Below are 14,280 nucleotides of genomic sequence, written 5' to 3' on the forward strand. Positions count from 1 at the left end.
AAAAAAAAAAAAATTGGCCAGGCATGGTGGTGCACACCTGTGGTCCCAGCTACTTGGGAGGTGGAGGTGGGAGGATTACCTGAGTCCCACAGGTTGAGACTGCAGTGAGCCGAGATTGCGCCACTGGACTCCAACCTGGGCATCCAAGCGAGACCCTGTCTCAAAAAAAAAAAAAAAAAAAAAAGGAATAATGGGTGAGTGAAACACTTGAAGGGGTCTCTATTTCTTGGTGTCTCCGGAATTCTGTTTCCATAGAACCAAAGGATTCGTACAACCTATTTCTCTCCATCTCCCTGTGGAGGGAAGCAGGGTCAATTTTGGCAGTCTGTGAGGTGGTCAGCCATGTTGAGTCCTCTTTGGGTGCCCCATTCCTCCTGCCCTGTGGCAGCTGTTCCCAGTCTCGGTGTCTTCCATTCCAGTCAGTTGCATGCAGGCTATTTGGGGTGAAATGTCAAAAGGGCCATCAAGAATCACAGAATAAGAAGTTGAAGCATCACTTGTCACACACAGTCATTTTGCCCCCTTCTCAAGAAACAGGATCTTTTTTTTTTTTTTTTTTTATAAGTTCTGGGGTACATGTGCAGAACGTGCATGTTTGTTACATAGGTACGCACATGCCATGGTGGTTTGCTGCATCCGTCAACCCGTCAGAGTCTCACTCTGTTTCCCAGGCTGGAGTGCTGTGGTGTGATCTCCGCTCACTGCAACCTCTGCCTCCAAGGTTCAAGCGATTCTCCTGCCTCAGCCTCCCGAATAACTGGGGTTACAGATGCGCACCACCGTGCCTGGCTATTTTGTAGAGATGGGGTTTTACCCTGTTGGCCAGACTGGTCTTGAACTCCTGGCCTCAAGTGATCCACCAGCCTCAGCCTCCTAAAGTGCTGGGATTACAGAATTGAGTCACCACATTGGCAGGTTGTCTTTTTTAAGAGGTCTGGGTGTGCCTTTTGTAAGCTGTCTCTGCTCTGACCTCTTATTCAGAAGTTTTACAAGGCTCGGGAGTGCTAACGCGTGGGAAAGCTCTTTAAAAAGGAAGAAGTCCCGTAAGAGCTGCGGGGCAGTATACTATCTTTCGTTCATATGCTTTTTTTTTTTTTTTTTTTTTTTTTTTTTTTTTTTAGCACCAAGAAAATGGTTGTTCTTGTTGTCTTCTGGAATTTTAGGTGATCCTTAACTTCCCATACCCTGTGAGCAAAAGTTCTTAAAAGGTGTTGTAGAAATTGAAATTCCTAGGGAAAGTTATTTCCATTTCCCCTCTATCCATATCCCTCAATATCCCTCAAGTAGCTTTTTTTTTTTTTTTTTTTTTTTTTTTTTTTTTTTTTGAGAGACAGAGTTTTGCTCTTGTTGCCCAGGCTGGAGTGTAATGATCTCAGCTCACTGCAACCTCTGCCTCCCGGGTTCAAGCAATTCTCCTGCCTCAGCCTCCCAAGTAGCTAGGATTACAGGCACCCACCACCACGCCCAGCTAATATTTTGTATTTTTAGTAGAAATGGGGTTTCACTCTATTGGCCAGGCTGGTTCGAACTCCTGACCTCAGGTGATCCACCCGTCTCGGCCTCCCAAAGTGCTGGGATTACGGGCGTGAGCCACCGCACCTGGCCCCCCTCAAGTATCTTGAAATAGCTTCTGCATAACCCTACTCAGCAGGCATGGACTGTACCTGTAAGTGTGATCAGCTCAGATTCAGGAGCCCAGGTGTCCTGGGATGGCTTTTGTGACAGGATCTGGCTCTGTATCCCAGGCTGGAGCGCAGTGATGCAGTCTCAGCTCACTGCAGCCGCCTCCTCCCAGCCTCAAGCGATCTTCCTAACTCAGCCTTCCGAGTAGCTGGGGACTACAGGTGCAAGCCACCATGCCTGGCTAATTCGTATTTTTGGTAGAGATAGGGTATTGCTATGTTGCCCAGGCTGGTCTCGAACTCCTGGGCTCAAGCAGTCCTCCTGCCTCGGCCTCCCAAAGTGCTGGGATTACAGGTGTGAGCCACTGTACTTGTCCCTCCTTTTTTGTTTTAAAAAGATAAAGCCAGCTGGGCGCGGTGGCTCACGCCTGTAATCCCAGCACTTTGGGAGGCCGAGGTGGGTGGATCATGCGGTCAGGAGATTGAGACCATCCTGGCTAACATGGTGAAACCCTGTCTCTGCTAAAAATACAAAAAAATTAGCTGGGCATGGTGGTGGGCGCCTGTAGTACCAGCTACTCGGGAGGCTGAGGCAGGAGAATGGTGTGAACCTGGGAGGCAGCGCTTGCAGTGAGCCGAGATCGCACCACTGCACTCCAGCCTGGGCGACAGAGCAAGACTCCGTCTCAAAAAAAAAAAAAAAAAAAAGATAAAGCCCAGGTTGGGTCCTCTGGGATTCCAGCAGAGGACTGGTGTGTATGTGGGAGGGTGCTGTATCTTTCAGCCCTGATGTTTGCTTTTAAGGGTTACTTATCTACTAGGATATGGTTGCAGGTGATTTCTGCCCCCATCATGCTGTCCACAGGAGGTCTGCTATCCCCCACTCATCCCCTGGGATTCATCTATCCTTCCATACTTGTGCTTCATCTCCTGTTACTGTCTCCATGAATGGTTCTCTTACCTGCCCGGTTGCTCCAGTCAGAAACAAGGTGTCACCCTACCTTTCCTTTTCCTCCATCCCGTCCTCTACCAGCGAAGCCATCACCAGGTTCTGGATGTCAGCAGTCGTCTTTGTTTTAAAAAAGTAGTTCTGTATTTCTGGGATAAGTGGTGATGGGGAGAAGGGGAGAGGCTGGGCAGGTGGGCCAGGCTGTGGAGTACCTTGTTTCTTGCTGAGTTTTAGCAGTGTGCAGAGCTGCTGAAGGCCACCGGCAGCAGCTAGTGCAGTGCACAGCAGCGTGCAGCTTTGAGACACCAGAGGCGGCGCTGGGACAGTCTGGGTTGGAGGTGATAGAGCTCAGGAGGAGTGGAGGGATTCCAGAGGCATCAGTAGGGCTGAGGTACTGGGTGGCTGAATGGCGAGGAGGGCACGGAGAGAACACTAGGATGATAGGATGATGTGTGCGTGACTGGGTAGGGAGGGTGTAGCTACCAAGCAAGCCAGGTGACCCAGGGCTGTGTGTGCGCGCGCACGTGTGTGTGTGTGGTTGTGTGAGTATGTGTGTCTTTCATATTTGTTTGACTGCAGGCCACAAGAAGAAATGTTACATCCCGAGCAAGGGCCCCCATCTCTGTACTTGCGTCTGTAATAATAAAGGCACACACAGTGTGGATTTGAATGCTAGAGACCTCATTTTAGGGTGCTGCTTTCCTTTGATCCCCGCCCCACTTTCCTTCTTGCCCTGGGACCTTCTTTCCAGCACGTTGTGCAGTATTGAAAACACAATATACCTTCCCTTACTGTTATAGCTCATAGGCTCTTTGGATCCCCGTGTGATAATTTTACTAAGGTTGGGCCCTTTCCTGGGAGCCCCACATGTATTGCTTCATTAATCCTCACAACCCCATGAAGTGTTAGCATTTTCTTCACTTTTCTTTTTTTTTTTTTATCTTTGAGACGGAGTCTCGCTCTGTCGCCCAGGCTGGAGTGCAGTAGCACAATCTCAGCTCACTGCAACCTCCACCTCCCGGGTTCAAGCGATTCTCCTGCCTCAGCCTCCCGAGTAGCTACTTTTTGTATTTTTAGTAGAGATGGGGTTTCACCCCCGTTATGTTGGCCAGGATGGTCTCGATTTCTTGACGTTGTGATCCGCTTGCCTCAGCCTCCCAAAGTGCTGGGATTACAGGCGTGAGCCACAGTGCCCAGCTTCTTCACTTTTCAAACAAGTAAATCCTGGCCCAGTGAGTTTACTGACTTTCCCAAGACCTTACAGCATATAAGTGGTGGAGCTGGTGTTTGAGCCCCTCCAGCTCCAAGAGTGCATGTTCTTTAATCTACCATCCTTCACTATCACAGAGAAAAATGTATCAGAGGCTGGGCACCTGTAATCCCAGCTACTCTGGAGGCTGAGGCAGGAGAATCACTTGAACCCGGGAGGTGGAGGTTGCAGTGAGCTGAGACTGTGTTATTGCACTCCAGCCTGGGTGACAGAGTGAGACTCTATCTCAAAAAAAGAAAAAAATATGTATCAGAAAATAATACCTTTAATATATGTGATGCTTTTGATACTAGCTGTTTTAACCTATTTCATCCAAAAATTAATGCTCGTCAAAATCTACTACATTGATTCCCTGACCCTTCTAATAGAGCTCAAGCTGACTTTTTTGTTGTTGTTACATCGTTTAAACTTTTTAATTTTTTTGTATGGGCAGGGTCTCACTGTGTTGCCCAGGCTGGCCTCAAACTCCTGGCCTCAAGCAATCCTCCTGTCTCAGCCTTCTGAAGTGTTGAGATTACAGTCGTGAGCCACTGCACCTGGCCTCAAGCTGCCTTTTGAAAATATGGAGTGTATTCTACTTCCAAAGCGCCTCTGAGCTCTCCCCACCATCCCAGCTGCCACCTCCTAACTCAGGCTCATTCCTGGACCTTACCTTCTTATCTGGCTAACTCCTCCGGCGTCCTGACTTTTACCTTCATCTGTGCTTGCTTCCCTCAAATCGATTCATGAGTAATTTGAAAAACATGTCTGCCCATATCAATCCCCTGATTTAAAATCCTTAAACACTGTATTGCTCTTAGGTGCCTAGTGCTTGATATATGGAAGATGATCAGCACATGTAAGAGTAAAGAAATAAAAAGTATTGTGTGTTTTTCCCCAGGATGAAGATCTTCTCCCAAGTAAATATTTTGAGGTTGACTTTCCAATGATCGTCACAAGAAAGCTGCACAGTATCAAGTAAGTGTGGTGTGGCCAGAAGAACAAGAGCCAGCTAGAATTCAGATCTAGCTCTCAAGAGGTGGCAGATCTGAATGCCAGAGACTTTAGGGTGTTGCCTTCCGTTCACTGCCTCCCACCAACTTTCTTTTGCCCTGGCTCTCATTCCAGTATGTTGTACAGTCTGCAAAATGCAATATACATTTCCTTATTACAGATCACAGGCTCTATGGTTCCCCATGTAATTAAAATTAACTCGAGGCCAACCAGATTTCCCAGACAAGGATTTTGTTTTTGGGGCTTGTACTCAAGCACTAGGGAGACAGCGGAGGCTCAAGGACTGTGTTGTTGGCTCCCTGAAGAGGCTTGCAGGGATGTTTTTATTAGCGAAGCGTGGGAATTGACATCACGAGTAAGGTGTGCAGGCTGGGCCGGGCAAAGCACGTGAGGGGTAGGGGATGCGGGTCACTGTATCTGGTTGCGTTGGTTATCTTGATTAATGGGCCACTTGGTGGTGTGGCTGGCGGGACGAAGACTGTCAATCAGTTGTTCAGTGTTCCTTCCTGAGGTGGGACACTCCATAACCTTGGTTTCATATTTAGATTTCCTAAGGCCAGTTCCTGGAACTTGAAGTCGAAGGCATGGTTAAATATTATGAAGAAGCAACCCCATTCCATTTCTGTTCTATCTTTAGTTCCCTTGAGAGATTTCACCCTCTATGCTTCAGGAGAAAGGGCTGAAGATCTCATCTTCTGAAGCTACTTCCTGCTGAACAGGGATGTCGTCCTTGCCTCACTTCGAGGGGTGGGGAAATCTCTCACGGACTGTCCTAAAGACCTGTAGGGACTGGGGTGCTCCTGGGATGGTATGGGTTAGAATCCTTGGGCCATCATTAGCTTGACTTGGAGCGACTGAAACCTGAAAGACACAAACTTTACCAAAAGGTTAAAAACACAATACCCCAAAAGTAATAGCAATTAAATGACCACTTAGGGTCTGAAGAAAGGTAAAAACCATGTCATACTTTGTAGGTATGCACTGATGGAGTCCCAGATGATTTGAGCAGTAGAGTTATTGAGATTATGTAGCCAGGTAGCCTCTTGGTAAATCTTTACTTTTATTTTCTTTTGGAGACAGGGTCTCACTCTGTCATCCAGATAGGAGTGCAGTGGTGCCATCATGGCTCACTGCAGCCTAAACCTTATGGGCTCAGGTGATCCTCCCACCTCAGCCTCCGGAGTAGCTGGGAATAAAGGCACATGCCACCAAGACTACCTAATTTTTCTTTCTTTTTTTGTAAGTTTGTAGAGATGGGGTTTTGCCATGTTGCCCAGGCTGGTCTCAAACTCCTAGACTCAAACGATCCACCCACCTTGGCCTCCCAAAGTGCTGGGATTACAGGCATGAGCCATTGTGCCTGGTCTTGGTAAATCTTTTGAACTTGCAGTTTAACCAATTCTGAACTGTTAATGTAAGAACAACAGATGTGGTTTATTACTGCGCATACCCGCCCTTGTTCAGCAAGAAGATAATTCAGGGCAAATCTGTTGTCTAAGGCAGCATTGGCTAGGGAGTGCAGGGAGGCTTGACGTCCTTTTATGGCTCTGCCTCTACTAGTTGCCAGTGTTTCAAGGGTTTGAAAGTTTCTCAAAGCCGCCTCACAGTGTGCAAAGCCATCCCAAGGGGCTGCTAAGGGGCAGAGCCACCCCAAGGGGCTATTCCAACTCCCGCCAAAATTAGCCCTATTGCCCTTTTAGGTTTCACATGTGTGATATTATGAACTGTTACTCCACTGGGACTTAAAGTACCTAACGTGCATTCCTCATTGTGTTGTACATTATGCACACAAGGGCACGCTAGTGCAAGTAACAGAGAGGTAAAATTGGCTGAGGGGTAGCTGTTGGTCAGATGGCAGTCTGGGTGTCCACAAAGGAACAGAATACCCCATGGGTGCACAAACTTACACAAGGCGAGAGGAGTTCAGGTGAGCAGCTAAGCTTTGGAGAGAGGTGTGACTGTTTTGGCGTGGGGGAAAAGATAGCCTTCCTGAACCCAAGTTTGATTAGGGTTTTTCTTTACTGCTAAGAGAAAACCCGGTGGGATTCCAAAGTAGGCGGTCCAGCTTCTCTTTTTTCCACCCTTTTTGGTGACCAAAGCATTTAGCAGCCCAATGAGGTTTATACATTCAAAGGAAAGGGAGATACTTAGGTCCACAATAAGAGGTACAGAGGTTATTTTAGGTTTCCATACCTCCTTTGTGAAGTTGGTAGTTGAGCTTTTAGGGAATGGAAGAGGCAGCCCCTCTGAGCCTGGGGATGATGGTAGCGCACCCAGCAGTTGGACAAATTATGACCTGAAGCTATAATGCTGGAAAGGTTGTCAAGAGAGATCATTTCCCATTTTAATGGATCCAGCCTACCCTGTGCCCCGATGGGGAGGAGTAGGAACAAAGTAAGGAGTAGCATCTTCATACCCAGCAGGGACAAACGAAGTCTTTACCTGAGGGAGGAGGCTGAGCAAAGCAACAGAATAATAGTGAAACAATTAGTAATATGAGGAAAAGTATTGGACTCAAGATCTCTAACCACATTACTTCTCCGATGATGAATTGGCTCTCCTGAATTTGAGGTCTTCCACAGGTTTTCAGGAGGAAGATGGGCCTTCTGGGCGAGTCTGGAAACATTTAGGAGAAAGCATTTCTGATTGGGAGAGGTGTACCCAGCTGGTGATTCCTTGTGACTTGGCTGCGGTTGGAGTGGTCAGGGTCACCCAGTAAGGGCCCTGCCATTTAGGCAAGGGGTGGTTCTCCGGGGAGCCTGCCCTTCCAGTCTTTAGAAGGACTTGGTTCCCTGGATTAGCTTGTAAAGGGGTTTTCCCATCCTTAGTGGGGACTGGTAGGATTTTGTTTCTGTACTCTGAAATCGCTTTTTGAATCTGTCCTAAATTGATACTGTAATTTTTTATGTAATTCTTCACGTAACAGGAGGTCAGTGGTGGGGAAAAGCCTCTGGTAGATCATCTCAGAAGAACTAAGTCTTAGTCTGCACACAGGGGCCCTGCGGACCCTAAGAAGACTGGGAGCATCTTAACCCAGGGCTCGCGTGGCTCCTAACAGAGTTTGGCTGGAGTCGTCTCAAGTGTATGGTTCATCTTAACTTTCCCTGATGGTTGGGGTGCCAGTTCATTATCCTATCAAAGACTGAATGCTATCATTCAGTCTTTGCATTCTCAAGAGGCTTATCTCACAAGCCAGGCCTGCTGGAGTGTGTTCTTTGGGCCCTGTGCATTGATGCTGTGAGTCCTCATCATCTGTGGTTGGGAGTGAGGTTGCCATGTTCAAAGTCTGACATACCCTCAAAGTAATATCCAGGGTGTCTAATAAGAGAGCTTGGTGTCCCTTGACTTCTAACCCAGTCTGAACCTGGTGGGGAGTCATAGCTTCTGTATATTGTCCCCGTGTCAGCCTAGATGCTTCACTAAACAGCAGGGCAGTGGCTGCCACTGCCCTCCAGCAGCCAGTCCAGTTCTGTGCAACTGGATTTATCTGTTTTGAAAAATGAGCCACTGACTTCTGAACAGGTCCTAACCTTTTAGTTAAGACTCCCAAAGCTGTTCCTAGTGTCTCACAAACATATAAGGTAAGTGGTTTTTCTCAGTTGGGGTGTCCAAGGGCGAGGGCTTGACCCAGCTCAGGTTTTAGGGATTCAAAAGATTGTTGACATTTCTTCTCCCAGTCCAAGGGCTCTCTTTCTTCCCCTTTTAGAGTCTCACGTGGGCCTTTAGCTGTCAGGCCATAATTTAGAATCCAAATACAATAGAAGCCCACGATTCTCAAGAAACCCTGGGGCTGCCTTTTTGTTTGTGGGACCAGCAATGAAGTGATTGCTTTTTCCAGTCCACAACTAGTGTTTGGGCTCCTGGAGTCAGAATGAACCCCAGATATTAGAACTTCTGTAAATAAATCTGGGCCTTGGATGAGGCTGACCTTGTATCACCGCTCAGCCAGGAAATTCAAGGTTTTAATGATGTTAAAATCTGAATCCTGCCATGTCTGTCTGACAATGAACAAGTCATCCACATATTGTAATAAAGTCCCATTCTGTAGGCTTAGCACCCTGCATTCCCAGAAAGGTGAGGGCCTTCCCGGAAGCCCTGGGGAAGCACAGTCCATGTGTACTATGTGGCTTTCTGGGTATCAGGGATTTCTCCATTCAATGCAAAAAGATACAGGGATTCTGGGTGGAGAGGGCTACACAAAAGAAAGCATCCTTGAAGTGTAGTAGAGTGAAAAACTGAGCATCTCCAGGTATCTGAGCACAGACAAGCTTGGGACTAATGTTGGGTGGATGGGAATGACTGCCTCATTACCCCGCTTCAAGTCCTACACAAACTGATATTCTCCATTAGGCTTTTTAACAGGGAGGACCGAGGTGTTGCCTGGGGACTGGCACGGTTTAGCCCTTGCTGTAGGAATTTGTGGAGTAATGGCTGAACCCCGTTCAGTGTCACAGGTTTTAGGAGGTACGATTTCTTCCATGGGTAGCCCATCCCAGGCTTCAGATCTGTCTTTGCTGGGGAAGCTTTATTAGCCTGTCCTAGGACTGAAGTGTCCCATAGGGAAGGGGTGACGGGATCCTTGCTTTCTTTGGGTATGTTTTGGGTCTCAAGTTCCTTTCCATTTAAGAGTGCTAGCAGGTGGACTCCCTGTCCTGGCTCTGCCTCTACCTGCAGTCTGTCCTCTTCCAGGGAGGTGGTGGCTCCCATTTTGCTTAATAAGTCTCTACCCAGCAATGGAGTAGGACATTCTGGGGAGCATACAGAAATGAGGAGAAATAAGCCTAGACATGGCCTCACAAGCAAGAGGGAAAGTAAATTTTCTTACCTTAGGACACCTGTCTATTCCCATTACCCTGCAATTGCAATTGGAGAGGGGGCAAATAGGCTGGGTCAGGACAGAGCAGGCGACTCTGCTGTCCACAAGGAACTCAGTTTTCCTACCTGCCACATCAAAGGTGACCTGAGGCTCCGTGGTGTGATGATGATGGAGTGTGCTGCAGTCGGAGCCAGGGTGCTGTCAGGCGGTGTCTATCAATCTCATCTGAAAGCTTGGTGAGGAGTGGGGACTGGCCAGGGTTGCCTGCCGGCTGTCCTGTTTTATGGAGGTCAGGGCAGCCTCTCTCCCAGTGACCCTCTGTCCTGCAGTATGTACATTGGCTCCATCCAGGGTTGGCTGTCTTCGATTGGTTGGTCTCCTGGGCCTCCTAGGGTCACCCTCAGGTGATGGATGAATTAGGGCAGCCAGAAGCTGTGCTGTTTTGGTCAGTCTCCTCTTCTCATCTGCCATCTCTGTCCTGCCTGTTATTGAAGACCTTAAAAGCCTCCTCTGCCAAGGTCAACATCAGGGTCTGGGGTCTGGCCTCCAAATTTTCTGTAATTTCCTTCTAATGTCCGGAGCTGGCTGAAGGATAAAATGCACAGCACGTGATGCCTCCGCTCTGCTGCCTCCAGGTCTGCATGGGTGCATTTCTCAAGCGCTTCAGGGATTCTATTGAGAAAGACTACTGGGATCGCCTCCTTTCTCTGGGTACTTTTCTTGACCCTGTCATAGTGTACAGGTTTGACTATACATTTCCTTCTTCCTTCAGTCAGGCAGGGGACAGAGTGGCTTATTCTAGCTTTATCTAGGTTTTCTCCATAGTCTCACTCGCACGGAGACTGTGCCTGGGACCGCATCTCGCCCTACACGGATGACTGCATATTGGTGTTTAGTGACTACCTAGATATTGGCATATTCCTTAGCCTTTTCAAATATGTGTTGCTTTTCATCAACACTGCAAAGTGACCATAACATCCCGTCACATCAATGAAAAGGTGAAATTTAGTCTAACAAATTCATCTCTAAACTTACCAGGATCCTCTGAAGGTCTACCAAAGTGTTCTTTACATAATCCTAGATCCACCACCAAAAAAGGAATGTGCACCCTTGTCCCTCCCCTGTTTCCATCCATTTCTCTGAAGGGAAAACAGCCCTGGGCCAGTGGGGAAGCAAAAGAGGGTGCCTGTTTGGAGTCCGATTAGAGCGCTATTGCGGACAGCACAAGGGTCCCCTCCCCAGGAGGCCTGCTTAGGATAGGGAGGGAATTCCGGGAGCCTGAGGCTGTGGAGGTCCACTTCCTCAAGTTCCTTCAGGAGGAACCTGGAAATAGGGGCCACACACACCTGACAAGAATCCAGTAGCTTTGGGTCCTAGCATAACTTCATAAAAGCTTATATCTAGTTATCTCTCCCCATTTCTCTGTCCATTCACAGAATAGATCCGGCTGTAAGATAGTGTTAAAACTAGGAGATCCACTTCCACCCATGGCCATTTTTCTTGATCTAATGTGTACTAGGGCAGGTTGTATTACAGAGGAAAATCAGTTTCTTTTTTTTTTTTTTTAATTAAATTTATTTTTTTGAGACAGAGTCTCACTCCATTGCCCAGGCTGGAATGCTGTGGTGCGACCACAACTCACTGCAGCCTCAACCTCCTGGGCTTAAGCGATCCTTGCCTTAGCTTTCCGAGTAGCTGGGACCACAGGCAGGCACCCCCACACCTGGCTCCTTTTTCCTGTTTTTTGTAGAGGTGGAGTTTTCCTGTGTTTCCCAGGCTGGAGTTTCTTTTTCTTTAAGCCATCGGATTTGGATTCCTTCCATTTAGAAATGATACATCCCAGACGTGAGTCTTGGAAGATGCCTGGGGCATTGCCCATGACTGTAGCCCCTGTGTCTGCTTGTGTTAGTAAAGGGCCAGGGGCAGGGTGCAAGCACAGGTGTCAGGCGACAAGAGAGTTGGCTCCCAGCCCCGCACAGCACAACAATACAGGTCACACGAGAGGGCAGGTGTGGCCAGTGAAGAGAACTTCTCCCCAAAACGGAGTGCTAGCTTGGATGGGTTCTTTTTATTCTTCAGCCTTACACGAGGTCCGGGTTCTGCTGACCAGTGTCCTGCATTTGGTAGTAACCGAATGACAGTCAATAAGATGTTGAATGAAACACACAAAAAGAAAAACAGATCAGGGCATGAGCTAGGCAAACTCCAGCCCCATGTGCCGTCAATTCTCCCCACACAAAGGCAGCACCCAGAGTCCTTAGGCTCGAACACTGAACAGACAGAGAAGAGCTCACAGGCTTCCGTTCCCCCCAGGTGTGGCAGAGGGAGGGAAAGCACTGAAAGACTTGAAGTTGACAGAGGCCGAAGCCAGGGTGCCTGATAGTTCCTGCCAGCCACGTCAGTCCATCCTGCACGGGTGTCTATTCAGGTTGAGCCAATGAAGTTAAAAGTGAAGGAAAGAAAGCAGAAAGGAAGAAGGAAAAAGACAACAAATAGGGGACGCGAGGGAAGAGAAAGCGTTGTCTGGGGCGGGGGTGGCGAGGAGTCTCTCGGAGACCGGAGGAAAACTCACCAGTCGCGGTGGCAGTGCTGAATCAATGGGGCCTCACTCCGGCCCACTGGCTCATAAGCCTCCCCTGCGGGGCGGGTAGTTGTTCCTTGTGCTCCTGCCTGGCTCACCGGATAATCTGTTATGGCACCAAGCAGATTTCCCAGACAAGGCTTTTAGTTGGGGGCTTGTGCTTGAGCGCACAGGGGGACAGCAGAGGCTCGAGGGCTCAGCGACTGGCTCCCTGAAAGAGCTGGGAGAGACATTTTATTAGCGAAGCCTGGTAACTGACATCAGGAGAGGGCATGTAGGCTGGGCTGGGCAAAGCATGTGAGGGGTAGGGGATGCGGGTCAGTGTATCTAGTGGCTGATGGTTATCTTGGTTAATGGACCACCTGGTAGGCTGGACAGAGGCAACAAGGCTGTAATCCAGCTTGTTCAACCCCAGGCCTGCCGGTGGGTGACATACGGGCATGTGACATGCGGCCCAGGACTGCTTTGAATGCAGCCCAACACAATTACGTAACATTTCTTAAAACATTATGAGATTCTTTTGTGACTTATTTTTTTTAAAGCTCGTCAGCTATTGTTAGTGTTCGTGTATTTGTGGCCCAAGACAGTTCTTCCATTGTGGCCCAGGGAAGCCAAAAGATTGGACACCCCTGCTGTAAATCAGTTGTTCAGTGTTCCTTCCTGGAATGAGACACTCTGCCGCCTTGGTTTGACATTTAGATTTCCTAAGGCCAGTTCCTGGGATTCTTTAAATAGATCTGGTTAAACATGAAGAAGGAGCCGTATCCCATTCCTGTTCTTTTTCATTATGACTCTCCATCCATTAATGTAGTTTCCCGGAACATTTAAAAAGTGACCCCATATTTTCATAATCTGAATTTGTGTGTCTTTTGTTTACTATTTTATTCCAAGGGCATGTAGAAAGTTACCTGGCCTTGGCTGGGCACAGTGGCTCACACCTGTAATCCCAGCACTTTGGAAGGCTAAGGCTGGTGGATTGCTTGAGCCCGGGAGTTCGAGACCAGCCCGGGCAACGTGGCGACACCTCGTCTCTACTAAATATACAAAAATTGGCCAGGCATGGTAGGTGCATCTGTAGTCTCAGTTACTTGGGAGGCTGAAATAGAAGGATCACTTGAGCCCAGGAGGTCGAGGCTGCAGTGAGTCATGATCACACCACTGCAGTCTAGCCTGGGTGACAGAGCAAGACTCTGTCTCAAAAAAAAAAAGTAAGTTACCTGTCCCAGAATAGATGTACAGTAAGTAGTTTTTTTGTGTATGTGACTGAATTAATGGAAGACTGAAGTTAGTTATTACATATGAGATGTTATGGGCGCCATTCCGAGTCCAGTATCAGGGAGTTTACGGAGTTGCAGATGACAGGTTTACTAATGTGTGCTGAGAGCTTTCACAGCCTAGTACCACGTTAAGTGCTTCACTTGGATTGTTTCATTCAGTCCTCACAAGACACTCATGAATTAAGTGCTGCTGTTATCCCCTTTTTGCAGATAAGGAAACTGAGGCTTAAAGAAGTTAATTTGCCCAAAGTCTTCTATCTAGGAAAGGGTGGAGCTGAGATTCAAACTGTGACTTCAAGCTCAAGATCAAGGAATCTTAATTGTTGGTTTTTTTTTTTTTCGAGACAGAGTTTTGCTCTTGTTGCCCAGGCTGGAGTGCAATCTCGGCTCACTGCAACCTCCACCTCCTGGGTTCATGCGATTCTCCTGCCTCAGCCTCCCTAGTAGCTGGGATTACAGACATGTGCCACCACGCCTGGCTAATTTTGTATTTTTAGTAGAGATGGGATTTCTCCATTTTGGTTGGGCTGATCTCGAACTCCTGACCTCAGGTGATCTGCCCGCCTCGGCCTCCCAAAGTGCTGGGATTACAGGTGTGAGCCACTGTGCCTGGCCCGCATCTTAATAGTTTTAACTACAGTCCCTCCCCATCCCCCCTTTTAACTTAGTCATTTAAATAAAACCCTAATTCTTATATTGAAAAAAATGTGAGTAAACGTTAAAGTGTTTCAGCCATCCTTTAGAAAAGTCTGATCCTTACAAATTGGAAATA

At 47.9% G+C, this 14,280-nt stretch overlaps 1 protein-coding gene across 4 annotated transcripts in view; it reads left to right on the forward strand.

Moving 5' to 3' along the window:
• LOC105485039 (leucine carboxyl methyltransferase 1) overlaps nucleotides 1-14,280 on the forward strand; it is a 70,986-nt gene that overhangs the window by 25,694 nt on the left and 31,012 nt on the right. For all 4 annotated transcript variants that reach the window (XR_011616355.1, XM_071084277.1, XM_011747223.2 and 1 more), the window contains exon 4: nucleotides 4,722-4,798. Coding sequence is in view for 3 of the 4 variants with exons in the window: in XM_071084277.1 (XP_070940378.1) it covers nucleotides 4,722-4,798 (77 nt within the window). In the remaining variant the exon portion in view is untranslated. The remainder of the gene's footprint in view (nucleotides 1-4,721; nucleotides 4,799-14,280) is intronic.

Source organism: Macaca nemestrina, chromosome 18 (assembly GCF_043159975.1).
Source record: "Macaca nemestrina isolate mMacNem1 chromosome 18, mMacNem.hap1, whole genome shotgun sequence".
In the NCBI taxonomy this organism is placed as follows: Eukaryota; Metazoa; Chordata; class Mammalia; order Primates; family Cercopithecidae; genus Macaca; species Macaca nemestrina.